The following is a 14,587-nucleotide window of genomic DNA, read 5'->3' as shown; positions in this document are numbered from 1 at the left end:
CAGAGCATTCTTTCAGATTTATTGAATTCATTCTGGTTAAAATAAAATTCTGTTCAGTGGAATGGAACACAGCTGTAATGGGCTCTCTGGGGCTGGTGGAATGCTAGCTGCTGAAATCGCATGCTGCCTGAACTCCCAGTTTGTGCACTGGAAGGTAATACACAGGTGGTTACACACATTTCTGAATAAGGGGCTTGAGTTCTCAGGTGGAACCCAAAACTAAACTTTGCATTTTACGGTGCCAGGCTTGCGTGAAGTTTTTCCAGTGAGGCAGTTCTCAGCCCAACACACCGACAGGCTTTTTACAGCTTAAACTCACTCAAACATATAAATAAGGGTTATAAACATTAATTCAAAAGCTCATTTTTCAACTTGGAGGGTAACTATGAAGTAATTGGTTGAGTTTCTCATGTTTTTTAAAACCCTACTCAGGATTGTGTCATAACACTAGCATAAGACATTTGGCTTTCTGAAATAGGTTTTGAAACACATTGTGTATTATTTTAACAGATGTTTTAAATTTTAACAGATTTTTCTTTTTTTGACTCTTCAAAGATTCTTTTACACTCCCACCATTCATGGCCTTTGCTCTTAAAATGTCCTGGATTTTTTTCCCGCAGAACTTGGTGTGTGGTATGCGTGCGATGTTTTTGGTGCTGTTTCTTTTGAATTTTCCCCCAAACATGATTCCTGTTGTCTTGCATGTCAGGACCCATGATTTCCTAAAAAAAATTGTGTTCAACTCGAAGACATCTTTATTCTAATGAAAAATAATGCATACGTGTGCATATGTGTGTGTGTGTGTGTGCGTGTGAGCGTGTGTGCATGTATATAGCTCCTGTTACAGAGTAGAGAACAGTGATTCTGTATCAATTCTGTAGTACACAAAGAAAGATGTTACATTGAATGTTTTCTGAAATGGATTTGTGCTTTAACAGCATTTTCAAATGAATTTCTATATCAGTGTTTTATCCAACTGACAAGGTGAGACAATATAACTAACATGTACTCACAAATCATTTCTTGATTCATTCATAGCAAAGGACAAGGCAAATATTTTTACGCCTGTTGATATTTTGTTGTTACCGGCATTCGTTACCTTGCCACATGGCCTCTCCTATCTGTTGTTTTTTCCTCAGTTGTCTCCCTCTGCTGGAAAAAAGTATTACTACTGAGATGTTGCTTAGCTCACTGGTGTGGTCAAAGAAGTATTTGATCTGAATTGCATGAATTAATTGTCATTAACTCATTAACATGTTTTTTATGATAATATGATCATTCTCACAAGGTGTGTAGAGATTTGAGAAAGGTGGGATGTAGTTCTACTGTTATGGTTTATGTTTCAGGGAGACGAGGGGGCAGAGGTAATCGAGGATGATGGAGAGGATGAAGGCAGGTCATCCCTTAGCGAACCAGAGGAGGATCATTTCCCAGGAAAGCGCGCTGTCCTGCTGACTGCCAAACTTCGAGCCACTGCTCAGAGGCTGCTAAGAGACATGGGGAGGGTTCTCTGCGTCGTCCTTCTGGGGCTAGCTGGTAAGAATCTGGACAGAGAGGGAAACTAAATAGTAGAAGAGCGTAGCCCCTAGCACTAAGTCACTGCCTTCTTCTGGAGTCTTCCGTGCTAATTTTTATCACAGTATCTGTGTGCCTTTCTGCACTGTACACTTGTTTTTTAATATTGTTTTTCCCTATAAAATTAATTTAAAATGTTTTGTGCTACTGAAAGAAAAGCACTGAACACATAAAGTTCACATAAACATACTACAGCACATCTGAAAAGAACAGATATCGCCATATTATATTTATGACATACACATAAACTTTGTGTACTGTAGGGATGACGCAGAAGATAATGTTGTGACCTTGTCTCTTGTTGGACCCTCTGTTTGTCTTTTTGTCTGTCTGTTTGTCTGTGCGTTCAGGAATTACATTGCCCTCGGCCTTCTCTGGGATTTATTATCTTCTGTTCGTTGGAATGTGCACTTGGTGGGCCTGCCACTTTCCCATCAGTCACCTGGGCTTCAATGCATTTTGTGTGATGGTGGGTGTCATCACAGCAGGACACCTGGTCTGTCTGTACTTGTATCAGAGTGCTTATGTCCAGGAAGTCTTTCCCCCAGCTGGACTGTGGGCCAGGTCAGTGCTTGGGTCATGTATTTCTGCTGGCTTACTCAATTTCACATTTAGTGCATGTGATTCCTGAGAATAGTTATTCCACGCAGATGATATGTTAAATAAGGTTTTGCTGTCATTGTTCATGCTCAGAATATCTGGTTTAACATGTGGATTTTAATTTGGTAGTAACATTTAGCCTGGCTCTGTCTTTTTGATTAACTGGAATTTGAAAAGAATGTCTTTTACATCATAACCTTTATGTTTTAATCCCCTAAAGTCAATCACCACAGATACTCCACACTTTATCTTGTTTAAGATATTCAGCAAATTATAAAACCATATGGCTTGTGTTTGTGTCTTGTTTGATTTGAGAGAAGAAAGCAGACCAAAGATTGGAGGAATGGTGTTCAAGTGTAAACTATCTGTGGAATGTTATTGGCTGAAAGAAATGGAATGTATTTTTCTGGAATACTTGCAAAGACCAAATTCCTCTCACACCTGTCACATGTCACAACAACATATGTCCTGTCAAATTTTCAGGATGGTACACGCACAGAGTCTGCCACTGTCTCAACAGACTGCCCTGATTCACACCTCTCCCAGGAGTCTATCACTGGACTGTAATAATGTCCTCTTCTCCACATTCTGAGGACTTCCTGCCACTCTCATAACACTGACAAATTTCTAGTTCTGGGCTGCTCGCATATCTGATTTACTGCAATATTTTCCCTATTGTTCAACCCAAGAGAGATTTAGTATTACATGCAATATTAAGTAAGAAGCTACCTTCTGGTGTTTAATAACAAAACAATTTCATAAACTTTTGACAAAAATGTAATATTTATTTTTATCTGTACCAGGCTTTTTGGCTTCAAGGAGATAATCAAGACTGGCAACTGCTCCTCTTCTTCCTCTTATGATATCATGCTGAACACAGAGCAGGATTGGCCGGTGTACGTCAACCCTGGGATCCTGTTGCTTCTCTACATTACTGTGGCAATCATCCTCAAATTGGAATGCCGTTATTCCTCTGAAAAGGTGCGTGTCCTGTGAATTGTGCACATGCCCTTTAAAGTAACCACTTTAAAGGGCATGTTTCTAGATTCTTTCTTCATTGTAAGTAATGAATATTCGCATATTGCGTATTCACTCTGACTGACCTGTGGCTTGTCTTTGGGAAGCAGGAAAAAGAAGCAGAGTCCCAGTCCAGCGGGGTGGATGGGCTGGAGCTGAAGACCCAGGGCAGTGGGGATGACACCGAGGTGGGTCTTCTCACCGCAGTCCCTCATATTCGCTCTCATACTGTTCATACAAACACTAGCGAGGTTCTGACTGCAGTGCCTTTGTTTTACAGCAGAACTGCCTAAACGCTGCATGTATCTGAAACAGCTCTTGAGCCTTTAAACATCAGTACTCCAGCAGACTCCTGAAAATTAGATAATAAAGTGTTTGAGTTTTGGGTTTGGCCCAGAAATGGAGCATCGTGTTAGTTCTGGCAGGCCACGAGAGTCAAGCTGCTCTGGCTGAATCAGCTGATGCTCAGCTGAGTGATGTTCGCCTATCACAGTACATTCACCTAACAGGATGGTCTACTTAAACAACCCCCTTCCATTCATTCGGCTGCTCTTCCTGCATGCAACTCTGCACGTTGCACTGCAAATACCCTCCACCACCCCAGCTCCATCCCTATGTGTTACGAATTTGCTTTGCTGCTGGATCTGTTCTGTGTGTACCCCTCTAGGGGGGTTTGCTGCTGGCCTCCCGGCCGTATCCACACGGGCTGCGTGGTTGGCGGGAGTGCTCCCAGAACAGAGCCATACCGCCAAACATAACTGTATTGCCTTTATTGTTAATAAAGATCTTACTTTGATGGCAGTGGTCCTGACAGAACTGGTATATTTTTCCATTGTTTTGGAATTATTAAATAGATTTCACTTGTTTATTGCAGCAAATGCTGATATCTGCTGGTGAATCACCGGAATGTGAATCTGAGAATACAGCAGGTCACAAGATCAACGGTCCTAATCACCAAGGCCTCGGTGAGTGCTTTTGTTAAAAATCTTATTTTTTATGGAAGTACAGGTATTGTATACATCCGGAAATGGTTGAGGCATTCGGCAAAATAGAATACTGAAAACAGAAGAATTAATAACACGTTCAACTTTGGGGCTTCTTTATTGCCAAAAAAATTATTACTATATAATATCCTTTGGTGGCACACCCTCCTGTAAATGCAAGATTAAATGTTACCCTTTGTAAGCACATGCCTTAGCAATTAGCATAATAATATAAAATGAAGTATATAAATATATATAATAATAATATATTAAATGTATTATGTATCATCTGATGCAATGCTTTTATATCTTTTTCTACTTATAAATGGTAATCTATAAATTGTTTTCCTGTAAATGTGTCCAATGTTTTACCAGTTGAGCAAAAAGTAGGCTGACACATTTGAAAGTCTTAATGCTATGGTTTGCAGTGGGCACTGGGGCTGTTTTAATAGTCAAAACATAAACAGCCTGGCTAGTAATTCAAAATACCTCCACTCCATCATCCTCCACTAAAAAATGAATCACTATGTCCTCTTCCTGCCATTCCCCTCCATTCTCCCTCCTCCTCTTTCTGTACCACAGGACTCAGTGGTGCTCCTAGTGGGGAGGATGCAGATAGCCCTCTCCATGTTGTGGGCAGAATGGTCATGCAGCAGAGTTATGTGTGCGCTCTCATTGCAATGATGGTAATGCCCTCTCCTTGTGTATTGTTTTCAGTGTACTGGGCTCGTTTGTTGTCACCCTGTGCTAAGCGTTTCCCTTGCACTGCCCCCTACAGGTGTGGAGTATCACCTACCACAGCTGGCTGACCTTCGTGCTGCTGCTGTGGGCATGTCTGATCTGGATGGTGCGGGCACGCCGGCACTTTGCCACTCTGTGCTCGCCTTTCATCCTGCTGTATGGCCTGTCCCTCTGCAGCCTGCAGTACATCTGGGCCATGGACCTGGAACCTGAGTTACCTCAGCACTGGGGCACCATGAGCCTCAGGCAGCTGGGCCTGGACCGTGCCCCCTACCCTTGCCTTCGCCTGGGAGCCATGGTGAGCTCTGGCCCGGAGGGAGATAAAATGTGACTGATAAAAAACCTCAGAGAACATTCATGTTACTGCTCAGTAGGGAGGGTGTGCTATTGGAATAGCTCCCTCATTACACAAAAAACAAATAATCACGCACGACTTTAAAGTGTTAAATTTCCTTGTTCTATGTGTGCTCCCCTTTTTCTCTCTCTTTCCATCATTAGAGGGGTAAATCTCTTTGTCTTTCTCTCCAGTTTGTTACATCTGTTATCTCACAATCTATACTGGGTGCACTTATCCAAACCTAATGAAACAAGACACAGCTGAGCAGCTATTGACGATGATACACATTGGCATTGCCCGAATGACACTGAGTCAGTAGTGATATATCATTCATTGTCCCCCTCTTTGTCTGTCTCTCACTCTCTCTTAGTTACTCTTCACTCTGACATTCTGGCTGCTGCTGCGGCAGTCAGTGAAAAACAATTTCAGGAAGAAAAAGAGTGTTGTCATCCCACTGCTGGAGGTCACCACCGGAGGTGAGATATTTTACACTGCAAGGCCATCGGTGCTCTCTGCCTTCTTCATATGATCCACGATCTGCTGTCCCTCACCTGAGTGTGAATCCATAACCCAGTCATTTTCTGTAGAAGTTCTGATGAGGGATCAAGGCTTGAGGCAGTTTTGCATCATTCTGCACAATTTGGCCATTCACTAGGGGAGTGTTACAGTCCTGTGTTGGCCTGTGTTGTTGATGGCGGCAGCATTTCTGTTGGGCCACAGAGAGCAGTAGGCAGAAGGAGCCGGTCCTGAGGGTTCTTGGTGTGATGGTGATGAGCTGCTATGCCAAGTACTGGATCTACGTGTGTGGGGGGATGTTCATCATGGTCAGCTTCGCCGGCAAGCTGGTGGCCTACAAGATCATCTACATGCTGCTCTTCCTGCTTTGCCTCTGTCTTTACCAAGTACGTCCCTGCGCTGAACTTATAGAAGTGGAGTATACTGAATGTGGTGAAATGGTGAAACTGAACGCACTGCTGATGAGTATTGTGCCTTTGTGTCTTCTCTATTACTTCTGGCCTTCCTCCAGGTGTACTACACTCTGTGGCGGAGGCTGCTAAAGGCTTTCTGGTGGCTGGTGGTGGCCTACACCATGCTGGTTCTCATCGCCATCTACACCTTCCAGTTTGAGGATTTTCCCGGTTACTGGAAGAACTTCACCGGCTTCACAGAACAGCAGTATGTCTCCAATTTGATTTCACAAAGGCTTTAATGTTGATATGCTTTCATCTGTGTTTGTAATCAGCTGTACTTTTAATCACAGTGTATTTAATGTGCCCCCTGCAGGCTGGCAGACATTGGCTTGGAGACATTCAAGCTCTCAGAGCTCTTCAGCAGCATCCTCATCCCTGGCTTCTTCCTGCTGGCCTGCATCCTGCAGCTGCACTATTTCCACCACCGTTTCATGAAGATCACTGACCTGGAGCATGTTCCACCCATCCGCAAGTATGGCCAATCTTTCGCTGTGTACTACTGTGCAACAATACTGAAATTATCCCAGAATATAAAATGATAAGCTTCTCGCTCTACCCATCCACCCTGTCCAAGGGAAGTGTTCCTTTTGTGAGAAGTAGCAGGTTCTGTCTCTGTTCTCTGGCAAATATGTTTGTGATTAGTTGGTCTCTCTTTCAGGAAGAAAACTGTCCAGAGTTCAGATGATTTGAGAGTTGCAGATGGTTTGGACCTAGATGAAGAAAACGAGGAGACAGATCTAGAGGTTGATGAATTAGAAAATGAAGGTGAGCATGTTGAAATTAAGGTAATCATTCTCCATCCCTTTCGATCGGGACAGTTATAGAGTAGTATCTGACTTGTGCTGAAATAGTTCTCTTAACATGTAGGTGGACCTGTTCTCTGTGTCTGTCCATTATGTTGAGCCTGATTTCCTCTGTTTCTGGTGCAGTGATGATGCCCACTAAGTGGGGTCTGGTGATGGACCGGCTAATGGTGCTCTTCAAGACTTTCTTGGAGACTCTGACCCAGGTGCAGGTGTTTGTCTGGAGGCTTCTGGAGCAGCACATCTTGAAGATTGTTGCCTTCTTCATTGTGTGGGTGGCACTGGGAGAGGTGAGGGCATCTGAGGGTTTATAACCTCAAGGGCAATGGCGGTTTAACTATATTTAATAAGGCTGTATCCTTAAGGGTTGCAGTCAATACTGCTTAAGAGGAAGTTATCTAAGATGTGAAAGTGAGTCTATACCACAAAGGAAAGAGAACTCATGGTGTGTTGATATCGGTTCTGATTGTCAGCCTATCACAGCGCTACATGTAAATCCTTTTGATCTTGGGGCTTTCCAGTATGTCAAGACTACCTCTGTGTTGCTGTATATACCCTGTTCTGTGCCTAGATTCTCTCTCCTCTCTCACACATTTCTCCTGACAGTTCTATTCACTTCAGCTTGCTTTATTGGCCTGATAATGCAGCATTTATATTGCCAAAGCATAGTCATAAATGCCTCTTTATTTGTAATGGTATTCAGTTGCCCACACGTTATCATTAATTTACAACTGTTTTTGTATTCCCAATTTATATTAGTCGCATTTACATCACATGATTATTCTTGCCTCCCACCCTACAGCCCCCCCCCCCCCCCCCCAAAGAAAAAAAGTTAAAAAAACGGGGGGTTAGGTACAAGCATAAGAAACTAAATACATGAATAAAACCATGTTTCTTATAAGGAGGATCTGTATATTCATATAAAGCTCACAATGGCTTATGGACACACACAATTACAGTCAATAGGCAGGTCTTTCAGTAGATTTAGAGTGTTTCCAGCATTGCCACTTGCATGTACACATACAAAATCATATCAGTACATACTTACATACATACCTGAATACCAATATACTCACTTGTATACAATATTGAATGCAGTTTTACATTTACATTTTAAGAATTTGACAGTGTGATTTGCACAACTTCTTTGGTCATACAATCAATTTATACTTCTGGATATTTAATGAAGCAATTCAGGTGAATCACCTTCTTCAAGGGTACACCTACCTGGAAACCAGATATGCAACCATGGAATTGGGCGAGATACTTAAGAGTTGTGGGTAGAAATCTCTATGGTAGAGACTGATAATCGAAGCAAAGATTTCAACACCCATGAAAAAGTGATGATAACAAGTCTGCCCTTTGTCTTTGCTTCCAGCCTTCAGTGATGAATTTGGTTCTAGTGGTGTTGTGGTCCTTCTCCCTGCCTTACTCCCGTTTCCGGCACATGACCTCCTGTCTGTCCACCATCTGGGTCTGCATCATCATAGTCTGTAAAATGCTTTATCAGCTAAGCATCATCAACCCCATTCATTATTCCAGAAACTGCACTGTGGTGAGTACCATTCTCAAACATATACAGAACACATGTACAGTTTTTATATTTAAAGTCCCAAGGTTCTCTATACTCAGTGTAAATTTAACTAAGTTTATTATTACTAATTTTTTATGTCTACTGTAAACCAGAATGTGGCTAGTGCCAAGTAGTGATATTGTGACAATTTGTAAAAAAAAAAAAAAGAGTATATATATATATACATATATATATATATATATATATATATATATATAATATAATAAAATATAATGAGTATATATAAATAAATAAATAGATTCAGCTCACCTGATACTTCCAGCAGTTCCTCTCTAGGCAAGGGTGAGGCAAAAGAACGCAGGCAAAAACAGTAATCAATTACTTAAAATTAGATCACCCACAAAACAATCCCACAACACACAGCCCTGTCTGTATCACTGCTACACAAAGCACCCTGACACCCCACACCGATGGCCAGTATGGGCTCTTTCTATCCAAGCCCAATCAGCAGGGAATGGCTGTCAGGTGTATGACCATTAATTGGGAAGAGGTGCAGCCAAGAGTGTGGAAAGTGTTTGGCTTCCAGCAACATTCTCCTCACTGTGCCACAGGGTATACAGACACATACACGGACACACGCACATGCACACACATACATACATACATGCATACATGAACACACACAGATATCACATGCTTCAATCACATCTCAAGTCTCAAAGCACAAGTCACACACAGTCATTCACAATATTGGCATATTGTATGTACACTCAGACATATTTTTGCTGTTTGAATTACCACTTATTACACACAATATTTAGTTTACATCTGCGGTAGAACTAACATAGTAATTCTAAATTGTATATTATCCGATGACACTTTTAGCCTTGCAGTCAATCGTTGGCTGCCTTAATTTGTTTAAATGATACTGTGGGATATGAAGTTCCTCAACAAGGAAATGCATTTGCACACGGGTCTGAAGGCCAGTGGTTACCAACTAACATCCTCTCTTTCTCTCTCTCTCTTTGGTGTGTAGCCCCTTACCAATGAAACCAACCTGAGGGAGAATGAGATTCTCAGCTCTACCCTCTACAGAGAGCCAGTGGACCCAGCCAACTGGTTTGGCTTCAGGAAGGATGCCACAGCACTGGGATACAGTAAGGTATGTTCCTGTGGCTGGGTCTGAACTCTTGTGTTCGTCGTGTTCTCACAGAACTGTATAGCAGTGGAAGATACATTCAGCCATTTTTTTAAAAAATTGAACACAAAGTAATTTTTTCAAAGAGCTAGGACATACTTATTTTGACTATTGGTATTATGATGTTGTGATATTGTGTAGATTGTCTGCTTAAACTGTCTGTATGTAGTTGTAACTGTAGAAAAAGAAAGAGTGGTGCAGCATTTTTGTGGCCATGAGGATAATGTAAGTGTTACTTCAGTGTTATTGTTCAAGGGTTTTTTTAATTAGATTGGTGACCTAAGTGGCTGTGCTGTTGGGACTTTAACATGGTGTTCAAAGTGATTGGTGTCATTGTAATTACGTCCTATTCAGAACCACCTCCTGGTGCTGATGCTGCTGGTGTTTGAAGCCACTGTCTACCGCCACCAAGTTCACCACTACAAACAGCACCAGTGTTCCCCTCCCCCCATCCCAGCCATTTTCCCCAGCGTCTGCAGAGATAACCTGGACCAAGGCCTTCTGACATGCATCAAATACCTACTGAACTACTTCTTCTACAAGTTTGGTCTGGAGGTAGTGCATTCACAGTACTTTCTGTTTTCTGACTTTTTATTCTTTAGAACTATGTAAGATGAAAGTGCTTATCACTCTGACAATAATTATTTATTATTATATATTTTGTGAATTATTTATTCCCTCAGATGATAATATGTATGGTTCTCTTCCCATGTTCAGATCTGCTTCCTGATGACGGTGAACGTGATTGGCCAGCGGATGAACTTCCTGGTCATCATCCATGGCTGTTGGCTGGTCGTGATCCTGACTCGGCGACGCCGGGCTGCCATAGCCAAGATCTGGCCAAAATACTGCCTGTTCCTGGTCTTCTTTATGATTTACCAGTACATCCTGTGTGTGGGAATCCCCCCTGCCCTCTGCATAGGTGACCGATGAGTTTAACCAAAGGCTGCACTGCTTTATGCAGAAAATATCTGTATAGCACAGAACAGAACTGAGGGAAAATACATTTCATGACAGTGAAGTTAAATGAATGAATAGGAAATTTTTCATTGTTTTTTGCTTAGTCATGTGCAACAGCTGTTAACAGAGGCCCTTTGTCTGTGCTGTGAATCTGCATCTCTCCTTGAGCCCGCCCACGATAAGCTACATTTTACCGTAACCATTGCCTCTGTGATGTGCTTTTATTCTTTAATTGTTTAATTGTGGTGAATCCTGTTTGGACATGCTGTGAAAGGCATTGCTGTTAGTCAGGAATCCTCTGGACTCATGTGTATGTAATGTGCCATACTTATGTAGATTACCCCTGGCGCTGGAACACTCCTGTTACCATCAATTCAGCCCTCATCAAGTGGATCTACCTGCCAGACTTCCACACCATCCCGAACTCCAAAAACCTCATAGGTGGGCATGTGGGCCTGGTGAATGGGAGGCAAAACCGGCACTATGGGTTCTGTTGCCATGGTCACCTGTCATATATATACTGGGATTAATAGCATATTAACGGGAGGTGTGTCCGTGTTGTGCAGCGGACTTCCTGCTGCTGATGTGTGCCTCACAGCAGTGGAAGGTCTTTGAAGATGAGAAGATTGAGGAGTGGATGGTTATGGGTGGAGAGAACACGGATGACCCAAACCCAATGGAAGGTAGACCCTTCAACCCTGCACCCAACTTTATCAACTGCAGGTATGCCAGTTTACTGTTTCTATTTACAATGCCATCAGCTGCTTCAAAGCCTATATGTCTTTATTAAACTTAATCAGCTGCAGGCATGCCATTATATCTTTACACAATGTCATTAGCTGTGATGAATTGTTATGCTAGGTTGAATGCCCAGCTCAATTATACATGTGCAAGAAGCTGTATGCACACTTAAGTCTCTTAATCTCACTGGAATTGTACTCACAGGATAGCAGTGCTTAGGCTCCTGTCATGTGGTAATTGCACATGGGATCACACATGGACAGGATAATGGGGTAAAAGGACATGAATTTAATTGAAATGGCTGTAGTCTATTGAAATATGAATTCAATAACATACCTCTAGATGAGAAAGGAACATTTTTTGTGGGAAGAACTATAGGGTCTACAGTGAAAGCAAAAATTGGTGGTAAAAGTGAGGTTGTACAAACTGGAAAACCAGTGTCATCTTAAATAAGTACAGCTGTAGCAGCCTGTTCCTGAAGAGGGGTTAAATAAATGCACAAAAAACCTCAAGGCACTTTTTCTATGGAAAAGTAAAATTCCTTTAATGCATGTAGGTAAGACTCCTGGAAACAAGAAGCCTTAATCAGTATGCAAACTCTGTTTGGTAGAAGTGAAAGAACAGTAGTTGATTGTGACCTTGGTTTGGCATATTTACAGCCTCTCTCTCTCATCTCCTGACCTTTGCAGGTGTTACCTGGACATGGTTAAGGTGCTGGTCTTCCGCTACATGTTCTGGCTGGTGCTGTCAGTGGTGTTTGTGACGGGAGCCACAAGGATAAGCATCTTCGGCCTGGGATACCTGCTGGCCTGCTTCTACTTCCTTTTGTTTGGGACACAGATGCTGACTAGGCCCTCCAAGAGCAGGCTGGTGCTGTGGGACTGTCTCATCATGTACAACGTTTGCGTCATTATCTCCAAGAACGTGCTGTCTGTGAGTGTGCCAATGGATTGAGAAAACAAATTTAGAAAAAGATTTAGGCTGCACTTGTAAAATTTCTGTTTCCTGGCCGTACTGTATACGTCCATCTACTCTCTTGACCAAATGGTTATCATATGAGGGATTCTCTGTGGTAACTGGATGGTCAACTCTTGTTTTCCTTCCATCCTCTATACTTGCTTAATTTTGGAAACCTCTTTATGGTAACAAGTCTGAGTCAAACATTCAAACTTCTCTGCCCTCTCAGATCCTAGCCTGTGTGTTTGTGGAGCAGATGCAAGCAGGCTTCTGCTGGGTGATCCAGCTATTTAGTCTGGTGTGCACCGTCAAGGGCTATTATGACCGTGAGTAGTTACCTCCAACATTTACAACTGAACAGATAAAATGTATGGGCCCGTACATGTGCCTGTGGGGGTCCATTTGTGTGTATATTAATTAACACACTATGTAACTAAGCATAAATGAGTATTAATTATTATTATTTTACATATTATATATATATATGCTTTGGCAATAATTACATTTATATTTCATGCCAATAAAGCAACTTAAATTGAATTGAGTATTTGTGACTGCAACTGGGGATTGATTATGTTTGTGCTTGTGGTTGTCTTACAGCCAAGGTTGTGAGTGGTCAAGACTGTGTGCTGCCAGTGGAGGAGGCAGGGATCATATGGGACAGCATCTGTTTCTTCTTCCTCCTGCTGCAGAGAAGGGTTTTCCTCAGCTTTTACTTCCTGCATGTGATGGCTGACCTGCAGGCCGCTGCTCAACAGGCCTCCCGGTGAGTACAGCCCCACAGCAAACTGCTGGAAACTGGTCTTTACAAGTGTTGCACGCAGTGTGTGTCTGTGCGGCAGTTTTTACAGTGTGATGTGTACAGTATGTTTCATACAGTAGGTGTTTGATTAGGAGTCAAATCAAATCAAGGTCAACGATCACGCTGTTGTTTGCAGGGTTTCAAAGTTTCTCTGCTGTTATTGTTTTTGTGCTTGAGTTTGTGAGTGTGTATGGCAGTGTGTGTACATGTACATGCACATGCTTACAGTACTGTGATAATGACACATTCTGTGGTTCCTGGTAGGGGATTTGAGTTGTTCAGAGCCAGCATAGTGAAGCGCATGAGGTTCCACCATCAGGCTGAGAGGAAGTCGCTCACACAGCTCAAAAGATCGTGAGTACCTCTGTAGACCACTGCTTGAAAACTCTGCACACTGTCTTAGAAATGGAGATCCCTCCACCCAGTAGCCAAGCTTATCCAAGCCTCCAGAACCAGAACTGCTGTTCCACTGCCTTCAGCTATTACTTAAGTTTTGTCTTTGTCCAGTTGCCTCAGTATACAGTATGTGAACATGTAATGTGATGCAAACAATTGCCTAAAATCATATGACATAACACAAACTTGGAGACATAGAAGACATTAATTATCAGTGATTGTTGTGTGACTGAGTGCTGTGTAATATTTCAAGTAGACTATATTGGAGAGAATAGGGGGCAGGGAATGACACAGGATATGTAAAACTGCAGAAATCACCATATTGTGAATATTGTCTCTAGGATGGAACGCATTCGATCCAAACAGCAAAAATACAAGACTGGACGTCATGCCTCTGAGGGAAAGGAAGAAGACCCATCAGGTATATGCTCATCCTCTTTGCTGCTAATTTTATAAATATGCAAACAAATATTAACATCTAAATATCAGATCCATGCTCCTTCCAAATAATTGTGTGCTAAGTAAAATGTAGCATCCTGGAAAGAGTATTGTTGTGTTGTTGTCTATACTCTACATTTTAAAGATTCAAGCACCTAGAGACTCCTAGACAGAACAGATAGGTGGTCAGTGTTTAGTAGGGATGGGGATTTTGAATGATTTCACAGATCAAGAGACTGCATAATCTGCTTGATTCCAAAATCAATTCCTAGTATGGGGAAGAATCTATTTTTAGAACACGTCTTCGATGGGCGGCACCACTGGTTGTATAGAAAATAAATGAACACATAACGCACATCAGTAGTCAAGTTTTTCCATCATAATAAAGCCTTAATGGTTAGTTTATTGTGTCAATACATACAGTCAGTGTCAGATATCACGCAAAGAATTTCATTTTCAACTCTCAAATGTTGCACGCCCACAAAATCAATACACAATGGCTTGGCTGAGTACTCAATTCGGATTGGCTTTGGT

The 14,587-nt window shown here is 42.0% G+C and overlaps 1 protein-coding gene across 3 annotated transcripts in view; it reads left to right on the top strand.

Annotated features, from left to right (window-relative positions):
* LOC118215801 (piezo-type mechanosensitive ion channel component 1-like) overlaps window positions 1–14,587 on the top strand; it is a 62,691-nt gene that overhangs the window by 35,628 nt on the left and 12,476 nt on the right. For 2 of the 3 annotated variants that reach the window (XM_035396810.1, XM_035396811.1), the window contains 24 exons: window positions 1,347–1,536; window positions 1,926–2,139; window positions 2,979–3,156; window positions 3,303–3,380; window positions 4,067–4,157; window positions 4,758–4,861; window positions 4,954–5,214; window positions 5,624–5,729; window positions 5,974–6,155; window positions 6,281–6,429; window positions 6,538–6,696; window positions 6,883–6,989; window positions 7,154–7,317; window positions 8,406–8,582; window positions 9,598–9,723; window positions 10,114–10,314; window positions 10,477–10,681; window positions 11,056–11,160; window positions 11,286–11,442; window positions 12,150–12,393; window positions 12,647–12,743; window positions 13,018–13,183; window positions 13,484–13,573; window positions 13,957–14,036. In XM_035396810.1, coding sequence (XP_035252701.1) covers window positions 1,347–1,536; window positions 1,926–2,139; window positions 2,979–3,156; window positions 3,303–3,380; window positions 4,067–4,157; window positions 4,758–4,861; window positions 4,954–5,214; window positions 5,624–5,729; window positions 5,974–6,155; window positions 6,281–6,429; window positions 6,538–6,696; window positions 6,883–6,989; window positions 7,154–7,317; window positions 8,406–8,582; window positions 9,598–9,723; window positions 10,114–10,314; window positions 10,477–10,681; window positions 11,056–11,160; window positions 11,286–11,442; window positions 12,150–12,393; window positions 12,647–12,743; window positions 13,018–13,183; window positions 13,484–13,573; window positions 13,957–14,036 — 3,631 coding nt within the window. Of the gene's footprint in view, window positions 1–1,346; window positions 1,537–1,925; window positions 2,140–2,978; window positions 3,157–3,302; window positions 3,381–4,066; window positions 4,158–4,757; window positions 4,862–4,953; window positions 5,215–5,623; window positions 5,730–5,973; window positions 6,156–6,280; window positions 6,430–6,537; window positions 6,697–6,882; window positions 6,990–7,153; window positions 7,318–8,405; window positions 8,583–9,597; window positions 9,724–10,113; window positions 10,315–10,476; window positions 10,682–11,055; window positions 11,161–11,285; window positions 11,443–12,149; window positions 12,394–12,646; window positions 12,744–13,017; window positions 13,184–13,483; window positions 13,574–13,956; window positions 14,037–14,587 lie in introns of those variants that run through there. The other variant, XM_035396812.1, reaches the window with a different exon arrangement.

This window comes from Anguilla anguilla, chromosome 16, assembly GCF_013347855.1.
Source record: "Anguilla anguilla isolate fAngAng1 chromosome 16, fAngAng1.pri, whole genome shotgun sequence".
Taxonomy (NCBI): Eukaryota; Metazoa; Chordata; class Actinopteri; order Anguilliformes; family Anguillidae; genus Anguilla; species Anguilla anguilla.
Note: the sequence above shows the minus strand (reverse complement) of the source record. Positions and strands in the feature narration are given on the sequence as shown.